This window comes from Pleurodeles waltl, chromosome 1_1 (assembly GCF_031143425.1).
Source record: "Pleurodeles waltl isolate 20211129_DDA chromosome 1_1, aPleWal1.hap1.20221129, whole genome shotgun sequence".
Lineage (NCBI taxonomy): Eukaryota > Metazoa > Chordata > Amphibia > Caudata > Salamandridae > Pleurodeles > Pleurodeles waltl.
In genome coordinates this window covers 540,100,754-540,126,154 of record NC_090436.1, presented here as the reverse complement: position 1 = coordinate 540,126,154, position 25,401 = coordinate 540,100,754, and the positions used below count along the sequence as shown (strand labels likewise).

The 25,401-nt window shown below is 43.5% G+C and overlaps 1 protein-coding gene across 2 annotated transcripts in view; it reads left to right on the top strand.

Moving 5' to 3' along the window:
* The window catches only part of LIX1 (limb and CNS expressed 1), a 915,486-nt gene that overhangs the window by 409,138 nt on the left and 480,947 nt on the right, over positions 1–25,401 (top strand). For both annotated transcript variants that reach the window (XM_069225931.1, XM_069225941.1), the window contains exon 3: positions 20,935–21,075. In XM_069225931.1, the coding sequence (XP_069082032.1) occupies positions 20,935–21,075 (141 nt within the window). The remainder of the gene's footprint in view (positions 1–20,934; positions 21,076–25,401) is intronic.

The window sequence follows — 25,401 nt, the reverse complement described above, 5'->3', positions numbered from 1 at the left end:
TTCAGGGTCTGTGTCTACTTTTTCTGTTCAGTGAGCCTAACCTGTAAGTCTTCAAGATTCTTTAGAAATTGATAGTCAAAGACCTCAGCATCTTGGACAATAATATCCTCACCTTCTACACAAATCTTCAGTATTATGTTTTTTCTAGAATACACTGTTTTGATGAAAGTGTTATCTGTAGACAAGGCAAAGAACCAATTATTCTGGACAGGATACCAAATATACCTTTCTCAAATCACAATTAGGAAAAGAGCTTATTATCCCTGAGCCTAGAATTAAAGCACTGTAAAATTCATTAATAACTATCAATTGGAAGATATGGACATATTTCGCACAACAAGTGTCTATACATGAATTGTAATTTATATGTATCCTTTCCTAAAGTACTGCCATAGATCTGTATAATGTGAGGTCTTTGTATTGCTTACCTGTGCACTTTATTTGTTCCTAGTGTTTTAGTTCAATTTGGGGTCTTTTCTCTGAATTTTATTTTTTTGTATTACCTCTTGAATTTTCTGTTGTCTGTTTTGGTATGGTCTATTGTATCTTTAGTAGTGAATGTTTGTTTAACTCCATTATGCTTTATGTACATACGGCATAATGTCAATTACTTTTACATAGTGTTTGATGTTGTGTGTTGGAATGTCATGGGCTTATGTTACTCTGTTAAACAACAAAAAAATGGCTCACTTAGCTAAATGTAATACTTCTATTCCTTCATTGCAAAAAACCATGGTACTAGTGATATGTCTTTAAAACGTAAAACAGTCAGTTGGCAATGTTCAATTTTCCCCTGATTAAATCATAATGGTGATGTAATTGTTTTGTACCACAAATCTCTTAATAATGAATTTATTTCTCAGCAACATGATTCTGAAAGTTTCTTTCTGGCTCACTTTGTCAATTGACCTATAGCTATTTAAAATCCCTGTGGTCTTGTCAAAGCTAATCCTGTTTTTGAGCATCTATTAAATTTAATTTAAGGGATTGTACTCCTGATAATGGCTTGGCTGTGGGTGATTGTAAACAAATGGTTTAACATTTTATTGATCAATATTCTAAAAGTAAATTTACTCTAGATAAAACTGTCAAATCCATGAAATCTAACACCAATTGTTAATTATTAGTCAGCAACCTAAATTCAGGGAATTTAATGTTTTTTTTCTGCTGCAAAAAAACATAACATGGAATTGATAATATTTTTCTAGTCAGTCCTTATCAGCTAATTTGATTAAGTTAGAAATTCAGGCTATTTTTTTTTTATCAGTTCCTGTGACATTTTCCTTTTATTGTTTATTAATGTTTGTATATTCAATAATTATATATTGTCAGACAACACTTTCCATAAGGAATCTGTTTCTTTTATACATAAGTTATTTTTTCATTTTAATAATTGTGATGATACATTCATTTAAAAATATTTGGGATGCTTTAAAGGCAGACCCTCTCAGGGATTGTGCAATCCCATTAGTTGCTAGGAAGAAGCATGTAACTAATTACAAATATTTTAAATTTCTTCAGCACGTTACATTTTTAGAACATTCTTTCTTCACTAGTAAATCCTCAACAATGTTACATGTTTTTTAAAGCTGAATGTGAGCTTAATACAATTGCTTCTTATAAAACTTGCAGTGTACCCAAGTACTATGGTGACTTAAACAAGTTTAATAACATTTTGGGCAATTATCTGAACGTCAAATCTATCAGAGGTTTTATTAGTAAAGTACCTAACAGAGCTCCTATTTCCGATACAGATGTATCTTTCACATTAGAAAAATAATTTAGATCTCTTTAGTCAGAAGACTATTACCCAACTAATTTACAACTAGGACAGCACATTGCACTTTTAGAAGCTCATCTTTCTTATTTCTAAACTTGATTAAGACTATAATAATTTATGTAAAAACCTTAGACCTATCAGCCTTATCAATACTGACTGTAAGGCTTGTCCATTTATCCCCATATAATTATTTAATCTGGTCATTTTGTCTTTGTCAAAGATAGTCCTGTTTCTGATAATAGTAGAATATTTTCTAATATTATCCTAAAAGCATTCCCTTTAAGTATACACCCAAACATTGTTTTCCTTGATTCTGAAAACACATTATACAGGTAGAATTGCCCTTTCTATTTAAAACATTATACAAGTTTTATTTTAGTTTTCATTTTAATAATATGATCAATATTTTATATTCACACCCAAAGACAACTGTTTTCACTAAAGGTATGTTTTCACCTTATCTTCTGCTGCTAGGCATAATGAGGCAGGTTTATCTCCTCTTCTTATTATTTTATGCTTGGCCACTGTTTTGGATCATATTCAAGCCAGTAACGCCAATGGTGTTAAATTAAGTAAAGAAGTTACACGTTCTGCTCACTGAGACGAAATGCTAATATTCACAGGCATTCCTGATTCTTCCCTTTCTATTTTTCTTAATGAAATTATCACTTATTATAATGTGTCAAGTTATAAACGAACTTCCACGAAAAACAGGAATTCTTCCCTTAATAATATATGGCTACACAGCTTTTTGCTGATATAGTCTTTCAATGGAATGTACAGAAGATAAATGTTTGGGTACCTGGTACTCTTGAGAATTGAAAAGTACTGTCTTACAGAAGGGAAAACATCTTTGCTTGATACTTGGTCTCCATTAAACATATCTTGTTGGACAGACTAGACTGATGGCGTCACTATTATTTTATTGTCCTTTTTTTGGTTCCTTCAAAATTACCCAACATGCTTTTGAAAAACTTTAGTTGTTGTTGTCCAAATTTCTTTGGAAATAATAAACGAAAAAATTAACGTTATAGAATAACAACCAATTATTTAAAACCTATAACTGAAGGTGGTCCCTTTTTTAAAGATTTTAGACTAAATCATATATCTTTTAGTGTGTATATATATATATATATATATATATGTATATACATATTCATAAATATTATATTACCTTCTCGGGGTCACCAGTAGGACCGTGTTTCAACTAGGAAGAGAGTTTTTTGTTTTGCCAATCTTCTGTTTGAGGAATCTTCACAAAATGTTCAAAACTAATACGACAGTGGGTTCAGCTGCTGTCTTGCAAGATTCGGGGTGATCCGTCAAGGGGGGCCCAAGAATAAGGGGGTGTCCCAAACGTGTTTTACCCATGAATTTTCCCATAGGTATTTTGAACACAACTACAGCCCGAACTGCTGGACGGAATTACACTAGATTTGGCTTTTAGTCCAGAAAGCATGCTTTTTGTGTTTTGGTGTAAATTGGTTCAGAAGTTTTTGAGAAATTAAAGTTTAAAAAAATATATATATAGCTAGGGATGTGGATCCTCTGCTATAGCCAAAAACCACAAAAAAAGAAAAGAGGTAATGGTAGGTCACCCTGAGCTACTAGCCTTGGTCTAGGGGTCCCTCAGGGACCATGACAATGCTAAAAGGCATTTTTTGTAATGAAATCTCGGGAAAAAAAATTGAGATAAGAAAAAAGCACAGTCCCCCACACTTTTCCTCTTCTTTGCCCCCGGATGGCTAAGTCATGGGGGCATTAGGGATTGAAAAAAGAGGGGGAACATAGGCCACCCTTCAAGGGATTTTCAAAGCCCTGAGGACCGCCACGTTCCCAGGGCACTGTAAAATATTTTTACGGGAGGCCACGCAGCCCCCTCGCACCCCAGGGACCAGCACCTCCCTGGGGCCAAACACTTATTTTTATTGTGGGGGGCTCATATGGCCTCCCCTGCAACCTGGGGGCTGCCACATCCCTGGGGCTAAACATGAAATAAATGTGGGGGGGGCCGCATGGCCCCCTACAGCCCTGGGGACCGCCACCTCTCCGGGGCAATTCATTCTATTAAAGGAGGCTGCATGGCCCCCCTGCAGCCCTTGGGAGCACCACCTTCTGATGTAGGGCTGCAGAGGGACACTTTGTATGAATCTCCGTTTGAGAAATGTTTCATATTGTATTCTATAACACCGTAGGGCAGTTGCTGAAGAAGCAAACAGAAGAATTCAATTACCTACCTTAAGAAATAGATTAGTGCTAGGGGTTTCAGTTATCACGAAATTGCTTTTGATTTGTCTAATATCAGTTACTGAGTGTTTCTGGTTTCTATTTGATTTTTACTCTGCTAATAGTTAATTGTTTTGAGGGTGGTGTATCTTGTGACTAGATCAATGAGTACAAATGGAGCTCAACTGTCTGAGGTAAAAATTGGGGTGTCCAAATTATTGGGTTTAAACCTCCACAAAATTTGGTAGCAGAGGATCATCAGCATAAGAGCACCTTCCTAAAAGTTGCCTATGTTTTTTAAGTCCTTCATGGCAAGTTTGTGCACAAAGAAAGTTGTGGAATTTTGCCAAACTTCTGATGTCTAGTCTTTCTAAGAAGTGACCAGCTGTTTTGGCTGTGCATTCCCAAATGATATTGGAGCGTAAGTCTGAATAAGAGGAAATTGAGTTTGTGATTGTGTATTAAAGAAGGAGATTGTGCATTTCTGTTTGTTGAGTTGTTTGGGAATTCAGTGATAATTGTGGGCTGAAATAGTGGAATGATTACCATTGTGTTGATGTATTATTTGTAATCACATTAGAAGTTTTATTTGTTTATTGAATTTAGCTGGCTATCAGATTAATCATGAATCCAAGATCTAGAAATATTGATAGTTTTGTCTGTCATCATGCTGTGTAGAGACACTTACACATTGATAGGGATTGTGTACTAATAAATATCGCTTTCTAAATTCTGTGTTTAATTTTGGTTAGTGTGCACCTGCTCTTAAATACATGGGAGCAGGCACACTGACCGAGGTAGAGACTGATGGACAGGAATCTACTTGGTGTGAATAGAATTTCAAAAAGAATTGTGGTTTTTTATGTTTAGTTGAACATTGAGAAGGGTTGTGGCCAAGATGATGATATCGCCGCAAGCACAGCGAGAAGCACTCCAGCTCATAAATAATATCCTGAGCTACTAATAAAACCCCCACTGAGGCACACATCACCTGAAGATCATCTGAGACATCCATAACCTAAGTGCTAGTTTGCCACATTGAAAAGTGCTTCATGGTACTAGGGGACACCATGTGGAAGTACGACGCCATCTGGTGAGGCCTGTGCGGATAGTCGAGCCCCAGTGCAGCCTGTCACAAATGGTGTGCCGAAAGGTCAGAGTGCCATAACCTCCACACCTGCAACGTCCCATGCACCCTTCAAGGAGAGAGGGAAGCCGCCCAACCTGGCCAGTGAGCTGCTGGCTGCAGCACACGAGTGAAGACGGCAGCGGCAATGAAAACGTGGTGAGGTGGACCGCAAGGGCCGGTCTGCTGAAACTGTGTGCCTGGGGGGCCAGAGACACCAGACCTCCGGCCTTGTAACAGCTGACCAGCCTCTTTGCAAAGGGAGTGGAACATGCTGCCGCTCCGGCACCAGGAAGGATCTTGCAGCAGTGGCATTGGAGGCTAGGGCACTGCCTGGTTCACCGCACCTGGAGGGGTCTGCAAGACGAGCCGGCTGACGCACACACTGATCCATTACATGGGGTAAGGACCTCGAATGACCATGCACTGGTGCCCCGCAGCCCTCACCCTAGTGCACCCTGACCCCTGCAATGAACATCTGCATGTGTTGTGAGTAGTCACACAGAGGTTACCACTTTGAGGACCCCCTCCCCAGGGACACTGCAAGATTTGGACCCTAAAGGATCCCAATTAAAAATACCCTCCCAGGGAACAATTCAGGGTATCATCACGGTAGGGTTTGCCGGGAAGGGGGACCCTACGCTTGCTCCATAATCAATAATCAGATTCTCCTGCTTGTGTTACTGGAGCTATACTTCAGGCCCTCACATCACCTCACTGTCATTGGTGGGGTGAGCCAAGGGGGGAGCGGAGCACGTTGCCCTCCAACTACCAAGTACCAGTCTGTCACGGTGCACCCTGCTTACTGTATCACACCACAGAAATACAACAGCAGTGCAAAACAGTACTGACTACGTGATCAACTATTCCAACTGTGGTGTTACACTCCTTGTTACTGTAATCTCCTGCCTGCCATGGGCCAAACAAAAGTCTGGAATGGAAGAGACCACCCACACAGCCAGGGTGAGTCCCTGAATGTCACGCTAGCGACGCACTCACGCAGGTTCAACAAAATACTGCCCGCTGTGCTCGACATCAACGCAATGTTGGAACTCAAGACAGATGCCCTACGGATAGACATGGGTCAAATGAGGGAAGATCATAAGAAACTGAAAGAACAGGTAGAATCAACCAGACAGGTAGATCCCACTGCAATAACGTGGTTAGTGGGCTTACCAGGAAGTATAGAAGGGCCAAGCATGGAACTATACCTTGAGCAGTGGTTTTCTTCAACAGTCCTTCAGTCCAAGCACTCAACCTTTTTCTTCATTGAACGTGTACATAGGGTGCCAGACAGGATGCTCCCACTGGGATCTCCTCCTCGTCTGGTGCTGGCCCGCCTATTTAATGATAGAAATGGAGACCATATTTTGCAAGTTACCCAAACACTGGGCCCTTGGACAGTGGAGGGCCCCCAGGTGAACATTTATCCTGACTGCACTCTGGAGGTACAATGCAAAAGATCTTCCTTCCTGATGGTGAACAAGAGCCTCAGACACCACAGCGTCAAGTATGCGTTGCAGTTCCCTACCACACTTCAGATCATACATGACAGCACCACCATACTACCCCAGATGAGGCCTGGGCCTGGATGCAACGTAGAGGCATGTCCACTGCACCCTTGGAATGCCTGGATCGTTGAACAGGGGAGGGTTGCAGGGGCATTGAGGACACTGCCTCAGACACTCACAAGTCAGTCCTACGAAGCAACAGGCAGCCAAGGAGAGGGTGCTGGTGGTTGCAGAAGTGGAGCAGCAACGACAACTGCCTCACCACCTTCCTCTGATGTGGATCACATGGAGGATTTCATGCCAGCCTCAGCCTCAGCCCAGGCACTGGTGGGCAAGCTCCTGAGCGGGGGCACTTAAGTGTCTCCCCAAACAGTGGAGGAAATCATATAATGGCCTGACGCCCTCGAGGCAGCATAATGTTGCACACTGCTCTCTCTAATACCTTACATGTTAGTGGTGGTGGAAGTTGCACTAATTCCCCATGGGCTGGGTTCTTGAGACTATCTACATTTGGAGCATTTCCTGTTCCATACCAATGCCCCCATTACACAACTTGTGTAGCTGAAGTTGACTAAGTTATAACGTTGTTAATTAAGAGCATCACAGTGCCATTGGCCATTCTCCCATTGGCGTACCAGCCTGGGAATGGAAGTTTAATGTTGTCCCTAGGGTTTGAAAGGGGACTTGTTCCTACAATAAGGAATCCTTTTTTCATTGCTTTTAAAGACATGTATGAGTATGTGGTTGATGGGAAGGTAGATACGGGGCGGGCACTGGGCAACCTGATGGTTGTGGGGCAGAATAGACATAATAAGGATGCTATTACTAGACACAAGCTCATTACATGAACAATCTCACAGCACAATATACATTCCTGTTCTCCAACATGAGGGGACTCGCTGGGTGTGCCAAAAGATACCGGGTGCATCAATACTTGTGCAGATGTAAAGTACATGTGGCTTTGCTCCAGGAAACCCACCTTACAGGCCAGACATGGAACTTATGCATAGAAGCTGGTCAACCTTCTCAAGATATGCCAGAGGGGTTCTTATATGGGTTTCGCCTGAGGTACAATTGAAAGTTCTGCACACCACAATTGATCCGAAAGGTAGATATGTGGTACAGGAAGGGAACCTCGATGGCTCTCCAATATCATTAATCTCATTATACACCCCCAACTCTAACCAACCCACATTTTTACAATCACTCACCCCAGTGCTCCTACACAATATACTGGCCCATGATATTGGGAAGGTGACGTCAATTGTAACCCCAATACGAATTCGGGCTGCTTGCACCTGCCAGTACCAGGGGCCCTATCTAAGACCCACACACAACACTTAAGGCAGTGGGCATCGCACTCTCAGGTCTCGGACATTTGGCGAGGTCTGCACCCAACTACCCGGGAGTACTTTTTTCACTCCAGATTGTATGACATACATACTAGAATAGACCTCATTTACTGTAACTCCGAAGCCCTTTTGAGAGTCAGTAACGCTGAATAACTTGGGCGCACATTATCACACCACTGCCTCCTGCAACTCTGATTCACATAGGGCCGCGGATGTCCGAGTATATCCACTTGGAGATTGACAGTGCTAGCTTTACAAGATGAGGTATTTCATGATACCTTGCTAGACCATATAACTATGAACTTCAAGATTTATGAGGGCACTGCATCTGATATTGGCTTTGAATGGGATGCATTCAAGATAGTACTCCTGGGTCATGCAGTAAAGACTGCGTATGACACCAAACATGCACTGCGCTGTAAGCTAAAAACTCTACAAACAGCCATACGATGGTATGAACGGATGCTGCCAGAGAGACCAGGCAGTGACCCCTCCATTGGCATGGGCACAAGTTGATTATGGGGATACATTGGATCGGTTGGGCAGATTGGACTATAGGTAATACAGGACGAAAAAACATGTGGAGGGCGACAAGGCCGGCAAACTCTTAGCCTGGCTCATACGTTCAGACCCCCCCCGAACTCCCCTCATCACAATTTAAGATGATACAGCTCACCTACTCAACACACAAGAGTCCATTAATTCAGCCTTTTGCTCATATTGCTCTAAATTATACTCAACCCCAAAACAGACAGAGGAAGACCACATTGAGGCATTTTTAGACACTATCCCCTTGCCTCGCCTGCAGGCATCCTTGTGCGCTGAGTTAGAGGCCCCTCTGGCAGACACTGAAATCAACAAGGTGATAAACACATGGCATGCAGAAAAACACCTGGGACTGACGGCTGGCCAATTGAGCTTTATTCCACGTACCACTCACAACTAACCCCTCAGTTGTTGAAGCTTATTCAGCAGGGATATTACCTGCCTCTGTGCATGAAGCGATCCTGTTGGTTCTACCTAAACCAGACAGAGACCCACAAGTGATGGGATTCTATTGTCCCCCCCCTTCTCCTTCCTAAACACGGACTATAAAATCCTCGGTAAGGTGCTGGCGAATCGTCTTATTCTTGCAGTTCATAGTGTAATCCATCACAATCAGAATGGATTTATCCCAGGCAGGAACACATTCATGAACCTACAGTGCCTATTCTTGCTTATGGGCTGGGCGAGATCTATAGGTGCTCACCCCTGGCTTGCAGCACTAGAGAGAGAAGAGACGTTCAACACTCTGGGCTGGGGATTTCTACAGGGAGCCCTCGAGAGAACGGGCATTTGCCCCCAATTTCTCAAATGGATAACCCTCTTCTATAATAACCCACTAGCATGAGTGGATGCACCATCTCTGACCCGTTCAGTATTGAATGAGGCACTCATCGGGGTTTCCCTCTCTCACTATTGTTGTTTGCACTGGCAATTTAGCCCCTGGTGTGAGCATTACAAGCACCGGAGTAGGGAATACGAACCAAGGACAGGTGGCATATAAACTCACTATATGCTGAAAACGCCTTGATATATCTCCGTGGTGATGAGATGATACTGAACCAATTAATGGACCTCCCACAAGTGTTTGGAGGAGGGGCATCGGGCCTGAAGGTGAACTGTGAGAAGTCTTGGTTGTTCCCCCTCACACCCTTATCAGAGGAACAGCAAGGTAGACTCCCGCCTACCTCACACACATGGGCATATAACTCCATTAAATATTTGTCCGTCAGAATCTATCACTCAGAGAATGACCTGATAGCTGACAACAAAGGAGGGGCTATCACAGGAGTGCAGTCATCCCTATGGTTTTGGACTTCACTTCCTCTCTCACTGGCAGGTAGGATAGCCATCTCAAAAATGTTAGTACTCACTAGGCTTGTCTATTGCTTCTCTGCCATCCCTGCCCAGCTCCCCCATAGGCTGTTCTCTGAATTACATTCACTGTTGACAACAATAATATGGGGCAAAGGGAGATGCCGGGTGGCCCTATCTAAACTGTATGTTCCGCTGGACAGGGGTGGAATGGGCTCCCAAATTATGATTATTATTTCGCAGCCGCTTAACTCCAGTGGCTTGTGAGATGGCTGGTGGGCCAGAATCGATACGAATTGGGGAACTGGCCTGGCGGTACCTCACCTCTCCTCAAGGCGTTAGTCATGGCAAAGCGTATGCTGGCGATGTGCTGGAAATCGGCCACCACCCCTCCGACCAGCTTGTGATCTAAGATCTATGTGCCAGAATACTGTCAGAGCATCAGGGACTTCTCACCTTCCAGACACACGGTCCACCACCAGCCAGACCCCCAGATTGGCAGGGATATCTTTAAAAATTAGAAACTCACACCCAACTGTGACACACAGGAGCAGAAACCGCATAAATTTCTAATAGTTAATCCCACACATACCATGGGAATTGCACTGTCACAGATAACTGCAGCTCCCCCCCACTCACAACAGCAATAAAAGGAGCACTGTAATAGATGACCCTTATCGTACATCCATCACACTAGTTCCCACTGAGAGGACCTTCTAAAATACTGCCGTTCTCCGCCCCACCTCCCCACTGGTGGTCTCTAAGGCTCTCGACACTGAAGCAGCCACTCTGTACGATCTTGCAACCACATACTACAGTTGAATTTGTTTGTTAGCCCAGTTGGCATTGGTATTGTAGAAATGTAAGGTTAATCGTAAGAATCATTCAGCACTGATTACGAAAGAACGCCCAATTGAATCTGACATCACTATATATATGGACCGTCTGTACAAGCTATCTAACCTCATTAAAAACAGGTATTTCTTTGTAGAACTCAGATTTGACTTTTCTTTCCTTTCTAGTGTGAAGAGAAAAGGGTTATTTAGTCATTTGGTTTGGAAAAGGTTTTGTGATTGTTTTCCTGTTTCACAGAGAAATCATGCTGTGGTTGGTTACACAGCCAGGGAGCCATGCTAGGATTGGTGATACATCATCACAAAACAGTGCTCTAATTGGTTGACTACTGACAAAGCTGTGCTGTGAGAGGTTGACCTTTGACCGAGCCGCGCTATAATTAGTTGTTGTTTGCTGAAATCTTTTGTTTGATTTTGAAGTGATTTTTTGTTTATTGTAAGTTTGTTTTGGGAAACAAGCAATGGAAGCCTTGTTGGCAATGCCCAAAGTTACTGAGATGATGCTTAGAGAGGGTTGGAAAGTGGCAGCCAAGGGAATGCCAGCCTACGAAATTATGGACATCAGGTAGTATATGTATATCTGGATTTCAGAATAGGAAAAGTTACCGGGCAGGGTTTGGGTCAAGTTTCAAGGATGGCAAGCCCTTCCAAGATCACTGACAGGGCAGTGCACATTCCTGGTTGAGTAGGTCTAACACCTCTGCCCATGAAGGGCTTTGCTATCTGGTCCCAGAGAGCTAAGGCCCTCACCCCAGGAATCAAGAATCTTGTCTGATGGTGGCAGGCTGGTTGTGACTGGCCAGCAACCATGCAAGTGCTAGTTAGCTTTGCAGGGGTCACATCTAAGGTGGACCCTGGGTACATTTTGCAATAACTCCAAAACTGGTACCAGTTTGGATTTGTTGTTCTGAGTTGTTTGATACTAAACAACTCAGGGTTCAGTGTGGCGATCATGTAGCTGTGAAACTTGTACTGACCAGTGTCTGTATATGTATTTAAAATGGTTGTTCTGTACACTTACTGTGTCCCAGGTTTTGCTCATGCACCTACACCCACACATGAATTATTGTGCACCCTAACTTAAGGCTGGAAGGCCTGACAAATGGCTGGCGTACCTTTATTGTATGTAATGTGTAGTGGACATGTCAAACATGCCATGTTTGCATTTTAGGATTGCACCAGGACACAGCCTACAATGGTAACGGTGAGTGCACTTGGATGCAGGGTCTCTGAGAGTGGCACAATCTGTGCTGCTGCCCTCAGGTACCTGCCCTTACACCCCATGTCCTGAGTACCTGAGTACCGTTTACTAGGGACTTATAGTGGCAGCTAAAGGTGTTGCCAATTGTGCCAAAGCTATCTGGCCCCGGAAACATGTTTGCAGAGGCCCAGGGCACTTACAACTTTGAAACTACATCATGTACCAGGCAAAAAGTAGGGGGCTAACCATGTCAAAAGAAGCACTTTCCTACAGGAACCCTGATACATTCAAAAGCAGATGTGTAGTCCAGAAAGCACTTTTAGGCTTGGGAGGATTCGACTGCAGACAAACCCCAAGAAGTAGGAACGGTGTCAGCTAATCGTTACCTCGAATGTAACCTTGTGAAACTAATAATTTCAGTAGCTTCAGTAAAATAAAGAATTCAAACAATGAGGTAAGTTTGATGTTTTTATGGCGGTTACTTCCCTGCCCAATTTGAAGAAGCCAAAGCTTTGAATACTTTCAAGATCAATAGTTGCTTCTTGATGACCATGAACAAGCAACAGTGTTGGACCTGACCGTTACTGAGGGTCACCCCCAAACCTCCAGATTTTTTGCCTTCCCTCTTGCTTTGCTGAAATTGTTTTTATTGGCCTTGGGACTGTGTATTTAGCTCTAGTAGCCAGTGCTTCTGCTCTCTCCTCTAAACATGGTAAATTTGGCTTACACCAAATTGGCACATTGAATTTATATAGAGGTTCCTTGTGAAGTGGTACTACATGTGCCCTGGTCCTATATATTAAATGCTATTTGTAGGGCGGCATCATTTATTGCGCCACCCACTTAAGTATCCCTTTTAAACATGTCTCAGGCTTGCCACTGCAGTTTGTATGCAGTTTTAAACTGCCAATGTGAATTGGCAAAATAAACCTTTTGCCAAGCCTAAAACTCCCTTTGTAATACATGTATTACTCCTAGAGTAGGCGCTAAACAGCCCATAGGGCAGGGGGTATTGTATTTGCAAAGCTAGACATGTATTATTAACTATTGCATGCTGTGGAAGTGAAAATTTAACACATTTGATTCTCACTACTGTGAGGCCTACCTCTACCTTAGGATAACAATGGGTTACCTTAAATGTTAACTTATTGTATTTGTTAGACCTGACAGCCTTAGGGTGGTCACCCCTAACTTTTTGCCTGCCTCCCTCCACTTTTTGGATACTGTTTTTGCTGGTTTTAAGACTCTGCGCACTTTACCACTGCTAACCAGTGCTAAAGTGCAAATGCTCTCTCCCTTTAAACATGGTAACATTGGATCATACCCAATTGGACTATTTAATTTATTTATAAGCCCCTAGTAGAGTGCACTATATGTGCCCAGGGACTGTCGATAAAATGCTACTAGTGGGCCTGCAGCACTGATTGTGCCACCCACTTAAGTAGCCCTTTAACCTTGTCACAGGCCTGCCATTGCAAGGCCTGTGTGCGCAGTTTCACTGCCAATTCGACTTGGTATTTAAAAGTACTTGCCAAGCCTAAAACTCCCCTTTTTCTACATATAAGACACCCCTAAGGTATGTCCTAGGTAACCCATAGGGCAGGGTGCTGTCTAGGCAAAAGGCAGGACATGTACCTATGTAGTTTACATGTTCTGGTAGTGTAAAACTCCTAAATTCATTTTTACACTGTTGTGAGGCCTGCTCCCTTCATAGACTAACATTGGGGCTGCCCTCATACATTGTTTGAGTGGTAGCTGCTGATCTAAAAGGAGTAGGAAGGTCATATTTAGTATGGCCAGAATGGTGATATAAAATCCTGCTGACTGGTGAAGATGGATTAAATATTACTATTTAAAAGATGCCACTTTTAGAAAGTGAGCATTTCTCTGCACTTAAATCTTTCCGTGCCTTCCAATCCACGTCTGGCTGGGTTTAGTTGACAGCTCCTTGTGCATTCACTCAGACACACCCCAAACACAGGATACTCTGCCTCACTTGCATGCATATGCATTTTGAATGGGTCTTCTTGGGCTGGGAGGGTAGAGGGCCTGACACTTGCATGTTAAAGGGCAGTACCCTGCCCTCACACAAAGGGCTGTCACACCCTCTACTGGGACCCTGGCAGACAGGATTGAACTGAAAGGGGACCTTGTGCACTTCTAAGCCACTCTTTGAAGTCTCCCCCACTTCAAAGGTACATTTGGGTATTTAAACAGGGCCTCTGCCTCTACCAACTCAGACACTTCCTGGAGAAGAAACTTGAACCAGAACCTGCATGCTGCCAAGAAGAACTGCCTGGCTGCACAAAGGACTCACCTGTCTGCTTTCTGTGAAGGACTGCTGCCTTGCTGGTCCCTTGCTGCCTTGCTGCTCTCTGGTTGAGGTGAAGATGTGCTCTCCAAGGGCTTGGATAGAGCTTGCCTGCTGTTCCCTGATTTCACAGGACCAAAAAGACTTCATCTCTACAAGAAGGACTCCTTGTGCAGTGAAATTTGAGGCACAGCCTGCCAGAAATGACGCACAGCCTGCACCGCGGTAAAAATTGCAATGCACGCCGAACTGGAACGACACGTCCCGACTTCGCATCGAGAAGATCGATGCAGCGCCAGCATTCGATGCACGGCCCACCAGATCGATGCACACCCAAGCCGGAACAACGCAGCCCAACTTCCAGAGTGGAATCGATGCAGCGCCTGCCATGCGGTAGAAAATTCGACTCAACGCAACGCCCACCGAATCGACGCAGCTCCTGTGACTTCATCCTGCCAGCGCAGGAAATCCACGCATCATTCCTGGGGCATCCGAAAACCCCACAACCCGAAGAGGATCCACAACCGAGTGCCGGAAATCAATGCACAGCCATCCCTGCATGAAAACTAAATGATGCATCGCTGTGTGTGGCCCGAGAAATCAACGCACATCCCTTTGTTTCCACGCATCTCCTCATCTGCAGTTCTTTGCCGTGATTTTGCACGCAAACCAGGTAATTTGTGCTTGAAAGAGACTTTTTTTGCTTTTAAAAGACTTAAGACACTTTATATCACTTTTACAGTGATAGCTCAACGTATACTGATTGCATTTTAATCATTTTGACCTGCATTTATCCAGATAAATATTATATATTTTTCTAAACACTGTGTGGTGTATTTTTGTGGTGTTATACTGTGTTGTTGTATGATTTATGGCACAAATACTTTAGACATTTCCTTCTAAGTTAAGTCTGACTGCTCTATGCCACGCTACCAGAGGGTGGGCACAGGATCATTTGGATTGTGTGTGACTTACCCTGACTAGAGTGAGGGTCCTTGCATGGACATGGGGTAACCTGACTACCAACCAAAGACCCCATTTCTAACAGTATTTAATAAGTGATACCTTTCGTTTGGGACCAGATAGAAATGTCAATTTTGGTGTCTAAGGAACAGTAATTTAAAATCCTTTTTAATGGTAAAGTCTGATTTTAAGTCACAATTCCAAAAATGCCACTTTTAGAAACTAGGCAATTTCTTGTCCTAACAATTTCGCACTTACGGCCTGTTTCCTGGGACACATGGCTATACTTAGTTGACAGTTTGCCTTTGTGTATTCCTCTCACACAAGCACACAATATAGGGAATGGGTGTTGACAGGACAGGCCACCCTGACTTGATGAGAGGGGCAAAGCTGTCACATGTCATACTTGCACTTAAAAGACACTGCCTCAGCACAAAGAAATTCACACTAGACTTTTGAGACTGCAGACAGGCTGGGACCAGGGCAGGGAGGAAGGAAATGTCAGAAATGTCTGTGGCAGGGTACATTTTAGGCATTTCCTCCACTTCAAAGTTGGCATCAGGCATAACATTAGGACCCTTAGACCCTTTCCTCCCAGGCTACCTGAGTGGCACCAAGGGCTAGTAAGCTTGTCTCCTGTTATGAGCTACAGGGGCACAGCAAACACCTGAGGCCTTCTTGCAACTGCCTAGCTGACATGCTGCACTGAACCTGTCTGGACCTGATTGAGCTCTGCTGGAGTAAGTTCCTGATGCCCAAGAAGAGGTACCTTCCAGGCCCTGGACCCTTGTGGTGGCATCAGTTGAGCTTCCCCTGTTAAAAAGGTGAAATTCAGGGGTTTTGGGCTCTTTGTGATTGTGAACGGGCCTACTTGCAACAAGATCTTGCTGCCTGCCAAAGCAAAGATCCAGTAGACATGACTCTTGGTGTTACAGCAACCAACACCGATGAATGGCAGCATGAAATCAGCACTTTAGGCTACTTCATTGAAAGCCCACGGTTACCCCCAACGCGATTCTCCAGCAATGACCATCTGCGACACCTGACAGGATCTTCGTGCTACAGAGATAAGTCTACGACGCTGGCCTAAGGTTCAAGCGCAGGTTAATTCAATGACCTTTGTGATTCACCCTGACAAGGGTTGTAGCTGCTTTTTGAAAAGAGCTCACACCCCCCTCAGCCAGGGTTGCAGGAGCGATGTGTAGTCGAGTTATGATACCAACACCCAACAGATTTAATGACACCTTCATGGGTCAGTTAAATCCAGATTGTTTTAATTAGGTCACTACCTGTTCATTGTCCTGATGAAGGCCCCATTTGATTCTTCTTGAAGGGGTTGAAATGTCAACTTTTTGTGGGTCTACCCACAACTTTCATCATTGGACTCTTCTGAACCCAAATGTTCATATTGTTGGGTTTGCAATGGATGTATTCTTGTGTCCGTTTGGCGGGGACCCATTGTATATATTGCAAATACATATTCTGTATTGTGAAGTTTGTCTGGTTCCATGGCCCACCATACCACACTTTGCACTGTACTGTCACATCAGCACCTATTTTGACTATTTTGGATGTTCAGTATATTACTTTATCTATCTTCCTTTGAGTATAAATGTTTGCATTACCATTCAAGTTAGACATTTGTTGCCTCATTATTGCCTTTGTCTCCCCATAGTCAAAACTGTGGATAAGTGATTCCAGGAACAACATTTGTTCAAACATATTTGATTACCCCTTATTCTTGGGAATACGGAGTAACCCACATTTTTATATGTTTACTTGCAATGCAATGTACATTTTTTCTGTGCCATGTGTATTGGCTAAGTGACCATTGGCCTCATGTGCAAAGCCTTTTGGGTCTTTTCAGATCATACACATGTCCTTTTGTGTGTTGTAAAAAGTCTTTTGAGACACTTTCTGAATCACAAATAGGAGGGTCCTTTAAAGGAGAGCCTTTTTCTCATTTCTGAGTCACAAAGGTATGTGCCAATTGTTTGTGACATCAATGCTGATCACAACCCATGGGTGACTGCCAAGTTTGAGTGCCAATTGGGGACGTGAGCTTCTTCAATTAAAAAAAAAAGCTTCCCATTTGGGAATTTAGATGGGTGGACAGAGGTCTGCTGTCCCTTGCTGACCTTCATATGTGCATTCATAGCCAATTACATGGGGTTACAAATTGGAACCTGTCATGTCAATATTTGTTAGGCAAGTTGTTTTGCAGGCCCATGCTTTTTGTCAGTTTGTGAGGCACCCTCTACATCGCACAACATTGCTTGCGAATGGTTGTCCGTACATCAAGCCCATTAGCTATGTTAAACCTTTCAGTAGTTTTCTGTTCATTGCTCTAGTCTTAGCATGTTTTTTGGCATGTTGTCCTATTAGCGATACCAAAACCTCAAGGGTAAAGAGGCATGAGCAGGTTTTTCTGACCGTGTGACAACTATTCTGTTATTCTCCAACTTCGGCCCAGATTTATTAATGCTTTGCAACTCGTTTGTGCTACGTCTGTAATGCAAATCCAATGCAAAGTGTTATGATAGCATTTACTATTGAACACAATTCAGGATTTGCCTTGGATAGTTTCATTGCACTGCTTTGCAACACACTGTGTCGAGGTGGGGCATTCCATGAGTGGTCCAGGGGCATTCCCATGCAACCAGCAATGGGTTTTGACGCAAATCCCTATCTACAAACAATCATAGACCAGGATTTGCACCAAAATGTTACATCTCCTCTAGGCAGGTGCAAAGAGGAGAAATGTTTTCATTTTCTTCTTGGTTTTCCTACTTCTCATGTGTGTTGCATTGTACAGTACACATACAAAACAGAAAAAGTGTTAAAGGGTAGTTTTTAGGTGGCAGTCTACTAGGGAATGCATTCTGCCCATTGCTTGCTATTGGCTTTTAGGTTTGTAACTAATATTTTCTTGCTTTCCATTTTCTTGCTTAGACTCTTCAGGCTCACTTCGTCCCTCCTGATGCCTAAACTTTATTTACCAGTATCCTCTTGAGAGCTCCCTTTCTGTAAACAGACCTGTAAATCTTGTTCTTATCTCATCATATTTGCGGTGCTTTCAAGGGCCGAGGTCAAATGACAGGCACTGTCTCACCTGGGTGCTTGTTTACTTTTTTTTCTCTGCCTTCAAAGTGAGAGGATTCATGTGACAATCTTACTGGATACTTGGGGTACAAAAGAATTTTATTTCTAGCAATCAACTTGTTTTTATTTCGTCACATTTGCTGTGCATTCCAAGATCGAGGTCAAATGTCAGACACAGTCTTCCAAGGGCGCTTGTTTACTTTTCTTTGTGTGACTTCAAAGAAAGAGGATTTATGTGACAATTATGCTGGATACTCAAGGCACGAAAGAGTATTTTTCCTAGCACACAACAACATCTAAATTAACTGTGTTAGTATTTCAGAATTATGAACTCACATATGAAGCACATTTTGTTATTTCGGAAGTGTGTTGGAAACAAATACTTTAATATGATAAAATGAATCAAGGTAGGTGATGCAAATTCCACACCTTTGTGTCTGTGTACTGTATAGTTTTATTAGTAAAAATGTATGCCTGTGCAAATGTAATGGTCATTTAATTTGAAAAAATGTTGTCTGTAATGGTGGTGTACCACCACACCTTGACAACTCCACTCTACACTACTCCACTCTACTCTGCACAACTCCACACCACTCTACTCTGCACCACTCCACTCCACGCCACAGCACTCTGTCATTTCATGCTACACCTCTCTGCTCTACCATGTACCCCTCTACTCTGTGCTAACATACTCTTTGTCACTGTACTCTACACTACTGCACTTTTTGCCACTGTACTCAACACCACTCCAGTCTAGGCCACACCAATCTACTCTGTACAACACCACTCTACGCCACTGTACTCTACAACACTCTACAACACTGCACTCCATGCCAATGCACTTCACTCTGTGCCACTCAACTCTATGCCCCTGCATTCTACACCAATCCACTGCATGCAACTCTAATCTACTCTGCACCACTGCAATCTGCTACTGCACTCCACGTCACTTTACTCTATGCTATTACACTCTATGCAACTCTACGCTACTGCACCCTACCCTGCACCACTTCACTTTACACCACTTCACTCTACTCTGAAACAACCTACTCTACACCACTGCACTCTACATCACTCTACTCCACTCTGCATTACTCCAGTCTATGCCACTGTACTCTCAACCACTGTTCTCTATACCAATGCACTCTCCACAACAGCACTCTATACTGCTGCACTCTACTCTGCATTGCTGTACCCTATACCACTCTTTTCCACTGTACTCTGAAACTCTGCTCTGCAACAGTGCACTTTCTGCAGCTGAACTCTATGCCACTCTACTCCTCACTACTCCACTCTGTCATTGCACACTGCCACTACACCATACAGCAGTATACTCTACTCTGCATCACTCTATGCTACTGAACTCTACGCCACTCTACTCCACTGCATTCTATGGCACTCAACTCTACTCTTTGCGACTGCCCTCTGCGTCATTCAACTAAACGGCACTCCACTCTGTGCCACTCTACTCTGTGCCACTGTGCTCTATGCTACCACACTGTACACTGCTTTAGTCGAATCTGTGTCACTTTATTCTGCACCACTCCATGCCATGCCACTCTGCGCCACTCCACTCTACTATGCACCACTCCAATATACACCATTGCATTTTAAGACGCTGCATTGTAAGCTGCTGAATTTCATGCCACTACACTCAATGCAAAACTACGTCAATACTATCTACACCAGTCCATTCTACTCTATGCCACACCAGTATATGTCACTCTACGTGATTCTACACTATGCCACTCCAATACACGACACTCTCCTCCACTCTACAACACTCTGCTCCCCTCTTCCCAATTCCACTCTGACACTCCACAACACTCTTCTCCATGCCACTAACGTTTAGCCATGCTGGTGCACAGCATGGCTAAAACACTTTGGCAAAGCCAATAGCTTTTGTATAAGTGAGACCTATTGACTTTGCCAATGCTTGTTGTACTTGAGGGTCCCCCTTAAAGTACCAAAACTATTCCTTGCAAAATGCACACACGATTCCACTAGGGTGCAAGAGCTTGTGCTTTGGCACCTGGCAGCCAAAAGTGCAACAGCGCAGGCAGAGAGGAAAACTGCACCACACCTCAGTAAATATGGCGCTGTTTTGCTCTTTCCGTTGTACGTAACGCATAGCTGTGATATGTTGCATTACTTTTTAGTAAATCTGGGCCACTGAGCCGTGGAACAATTGTAAGATGCCCCGTATTACGACCAACGCTATTATCCAGCCCAACTACACGCGTATACTCACTAATAATAATTCTATGTGTTTTAAAAAATACCGAGAGAAAAATGCCCCATTTTTTACACAGCTCTTTTTAGCCCTGGCTCCTGATCCTAGAATCGCACTGCCAAGGCATTTCATAGTTAGCCTAATTTATTATTGTTCGGTTGAAGCTCCCAAAACTTGTGTTTTCAGGAGGCCTCCAATGTCTGACTGCCAAATTCCTCTGCACCAGGGAGCCAGAGAATCATAAACATTGTTTAACTTTTATAACTTTGATAACCTTCCACATTGATAATGTGCGCTGAATCTTCCCAAAGACGTGTGTGGCATCCAGGGCAGAGGCTTCACTGTTTTAAATCGTTAAAATAAATCCACGAGTCGTCGTGAATACGTGTTTTGAGCTTATGGTGTGTTTTCCTTGTAGGGCTGCTCAAGCAGAGCGGAAGCGCGCCGAGATGCAGCGAAAGTGGCCCTCATCAATTCCCTCTTCAATGAACTGCCCACTCGACGGATCACCAAAGAATTCATTGCGGAGAGTGTCCAAGAAGCGGTCTCCTCCACCAGCGTAAGTGGACGACTTCGACTCTTACGTCACCGTCTTCGCAGTGCGATTGAGCTATGACAATATGTAGGACAGGCTGTGGAGTTTGATAAAATAGGATTCCTTCAAGCACAATATAGATCAAGATAGTTTTACGGATACAATATTTCTGTGGAGATTAAATAATAGAAATCCTTCAGTTTTAATGGACACTAGACCTCACATTAATGTTGCAGTCACACCTTGCAAGGCACTGATCTTCACCCATCCCCAAGACGAGTGAGAGACATACTTGAAGCATGTGGTTCTACCAAGACGCAGCTATTTAGTCAAACAGCAAACAATATAAGAATGAAATGGCAGATACATAAAAGTTAGATATGAAAAGCAAGTTAACATGAAAGGCAGTTCAGAGATTGTAACGCAAGGGACTTTTCAAGTACATGAACCAACATGCATTTAACCATGATTCTTCTGTCCAGTAATAAACATCTATTTAAATCCCCCACAGGGGCAGGCACTTGGTGCCAACAATTCACGTTTCCCACAAAGGATTTTTGGGTAAATAATATCATCAACATCCATTATCCGTTTATACAAGCACCCCCTCTGACTAAGTGTGGGATGGAAAAAACACACAGTTTAAAACGAAACATACAACACCAGAGCACCACATAACACAATGTCCCGGCCAAGGTAACTGTGGCTTGACCAGTCTCCAGATGAAGCCCCCATTCATAATCAATTCCAGGCAACCCAGGGTAGGTTTGAAAGGTTCAGGACCACCAGCAGATCAGCCCCTCTTCAAGCCAGTCCCATGCTCGCCGAAATCATTAACCTGTCAAGGGAACAAAACCAGAGAATCAGTCCAATTTCTCAGTCCTGTTATCTGCTGCTCATATTTCCGCTTTATGTTCCTGGCGCAGGCGGCCTCTGGAAGTGCTGTCTGATGGATGGTCAAAAAAACAGAGGGAAGTCTCTTGGCCCGCAGGAGCTCCTAAGCCTCCATAGCCTTGGCACATTCAGATAACATCACTTTCGTGTGAGAAACTGAATGAGACCACTCACAGGCTTCTGCTCATGGAGAACCTAATGGCGACTCTCTGCTGCGTGCAGGGTATGCCAACTCAGGCCTCAAAGTGCAGAATGTTCCATCTATTTAATAATATATGCCAGTGATTATTCTCATTAGCAATTCATCCATATCTTCTTGCTCAAAATGTCCATTCTAAACCAATGCCAGTACATAAATGCAAACATTCTTACATTCCTGAATAAACATCAGATTGGCCAAAATGCAACCATCATTATCCACAAGGCATGACATGACATGATTCACAGTGAACATAGTTCTGCACATTATTTCACTTGCATTTGCATGAGGAGGGTTGAGAAACAACCTGCACCTCTTTGGTTTTCCACAGGGGTTGCAAAGGATCTCAACCTGAACATTTTCTGGAAACTTGGCTCAAATCTTTGTTGCCCAGTAAGATAATTTCTTTGTGCTTCTTTGTTTAGTGGACACATTTTGCACTGATACAAAAGCTCCCACCTGGAGCCCCATACAGGCCCATACTCACACGTCTCTTAAACAACAGAAACCCCCTCTTACATAAAGTAAAGGAGGGAAGAAACATTAAATATGAATCCCGTAGAATATTGATTTTTTCCAGCCCATACGATAATGGTGCAGAGGCAAAGAAAACCATTTGAACAGGTGAAGCAAAAAGCTTAATTGATGGAGGTTAACGTATGTGCTTCTGTACCTGACTAAATTAAAAAAAAAATCTCTAAGGGAACATAAGGGGAAGCATTCATTTTTTAACTACCTAGACCAGGTTGGGAGTGGGTTCAGGAACGACTCCCAACCTGTCCATCATGGGACTGAAGACAGGAGGAGGAAGTGAGAACTCAAGATGATCCCAGGGATTGGCATGGATCAATATAACCATGGCGGTCATACAGGAGCTGCAAAAGAACTAGACATGCTTCTGGGCATGTCAGCTGCAGGGTGGGTCATGTGACAGACCCTACGGATCTGGGAGGTCCAACTCCCCTGATGGGGAGACAGGGACTGGCACCCCCCTTGGTTAATGCTCCTGGAATTTTGGGACATTCTACATAGAATTAATGTGTTTCCCCCTACAGTCGATTAATACAGATTTCTCTTTCTTTTGTCTATTTTGATCAAGAAGTTGACAGATGTTTCTGGGGGGGAAGTATAGGGGTTAAAAAGGAGGGAGTTTTTTTGTTCTTCTTTTTTCTCCATGCTTATGGTTCTTGATGGAACTAAGCGGAAAGACTCCTGCAAGCACACAGTCTATTGCTGTCACTGGTCAGTTCAAAGTAATATCCTTGAATGTCATTGGGATCCTCGGCAAGTTTAAGGAAGGGGCAGTACTGGCATACGTTCAGATATTCCCCTGAGGTTGTCCTGCTGTATGAGACCCATCTCCTGAGAACTAGATGCCCCTCTCTTAGGGGGATACAATTATTCCACAGTCTAACATGAGGTCTTTGCCAGAGGCTCTAGGGGGTGGCAATAATGCTCCATAATTATCTTCCACTGTCAGTTACTAAGGTGCACACGGATGACTTGGACTGCTTCATTGCCCTAAAGGGAACCCTGAAAGGATCTCCATGGATGCTGTGTAACATTAATAAAACTCTCTCACCGGTTTTTGGCACACCACAGAAACTCTGAAGCACTGTTGCAGACATTCTCTGGGACTCTGGTGATGGGGGAAACTTCAATTGACAGAACCTTGGAAACAATCTCAAGCACTGTGACTACTAGATTTCAGGCATTGGTGAAGTGGGTCATGTCCATGGATCAAGTCAAAATCTGGCATCCACACGACCAAGGTTTTACTCACTACTTTGCCCCACACAACTGCAGCTTGAGTATAGATTACTGGCTTGTTTCCGTGGTGGGTAACATACTCTGATGTCCAGGTTCTCCCGCAGGGCCTTTTGGACCACTCCCCAGTTGAAATGTGCTTCTGTGCTGCATCTGGGGGCTCTTGTGATGTTTGCCAGCTAAATGTATGGTGGTTCCAAGACAGCAATACCACAGATCTTCTCCTGGATGCTGTTGATGAATACTGTGATCTCAACACCCTCTCCGTGACCTCGTCAATGACCCTATGAGAAGCATTTAAGGTAACAATAGGAGGATGGAACTTTTTGTTTCTGAGGCAGGGACAGAGATAGAGAACAGGAGATCAGAGTTGAAGGTGAAGTTCCTCCTTCTCAAATGCACACTTGCACTGGGACAAATGGGAATACACCAGATACTTTTGGAGGAGCAATGTGCAACCATCCAGCATAAGTTAGTGGATGCTGCCAAGCTTACTTGGACGGTTTCTAGATATAGGATCTATGAAAATGGTAACAAAGCTGGTGAAATTCTATATTGACTAGCACAAAAAGAAGGTGCCAAAATCATCCTTCGACTACGTTCAAATTAAGGACAATGGATTTCTAGGATACTACTGTATAGTGAGCTTAATAGACAGCAAGCCCCATAACTGGAGCAGCTGTACCCCATCATGAATGATCTCCCGCTTTGCTCCCTTTCGGATGTGGACTAGGGTACTCAGGATGCACCTCTGATGGTGGAGGAGATCCAGGTGACCGCCGCTGCCTTGCCCTCTGGAAAGAAGCCAGGTCCAACGGGATTTCCCATCTAGTTTTTTTAATGATTCTCATCACTACTGACACCCCATGTTCTCAATCTTTTTAATGCTGTGGGCGGCTCCAGTTCCTCCCCAAATGTCCTATATCGCACATTGATTTATGTTATTATAAAACCAAATAAACCCCTGGATGAACTTTCTTTCTCCCAAACTATTTTTCTTCTCAACATACAGTTTAAATTACTGGACAAACTGCTGACCAGTAAATTATCTGCAGTGATTGAGCTGGTGGTTTATGAGAATTAAAATGGCTTCATGCCAGGTTGAACTCTGGCCCACATCGAGGACCGACAGGGCCCCTCTTCATAACTATTACTGGACTACAAGAAAGCATTCAATAATCTGCACTAGCCCTTCTTATTTCAGATCCTAACAAAACCTCAGTTTGCATTGCTGGTGATAGACCTTCACAATGCTACTGTGGCTCGAGTGAGGGTTAACTGAGTATTCACCTCCCACTTTCCTATCCAGCGGGGTCTGAGCCAGGGGTGGAAATTGGGCTTCATTGCCCCTCAATTTAATTGGTAGGCTGGTGCCTTATATAATGATAGTACTTCCCCATCTTCTGTATGTGCTCCAGAATTAACCATCTATTATTCCTCACACATTCTTTTGAGACCTACAGTCACAGGTATCCCATTTCTTATAGGTG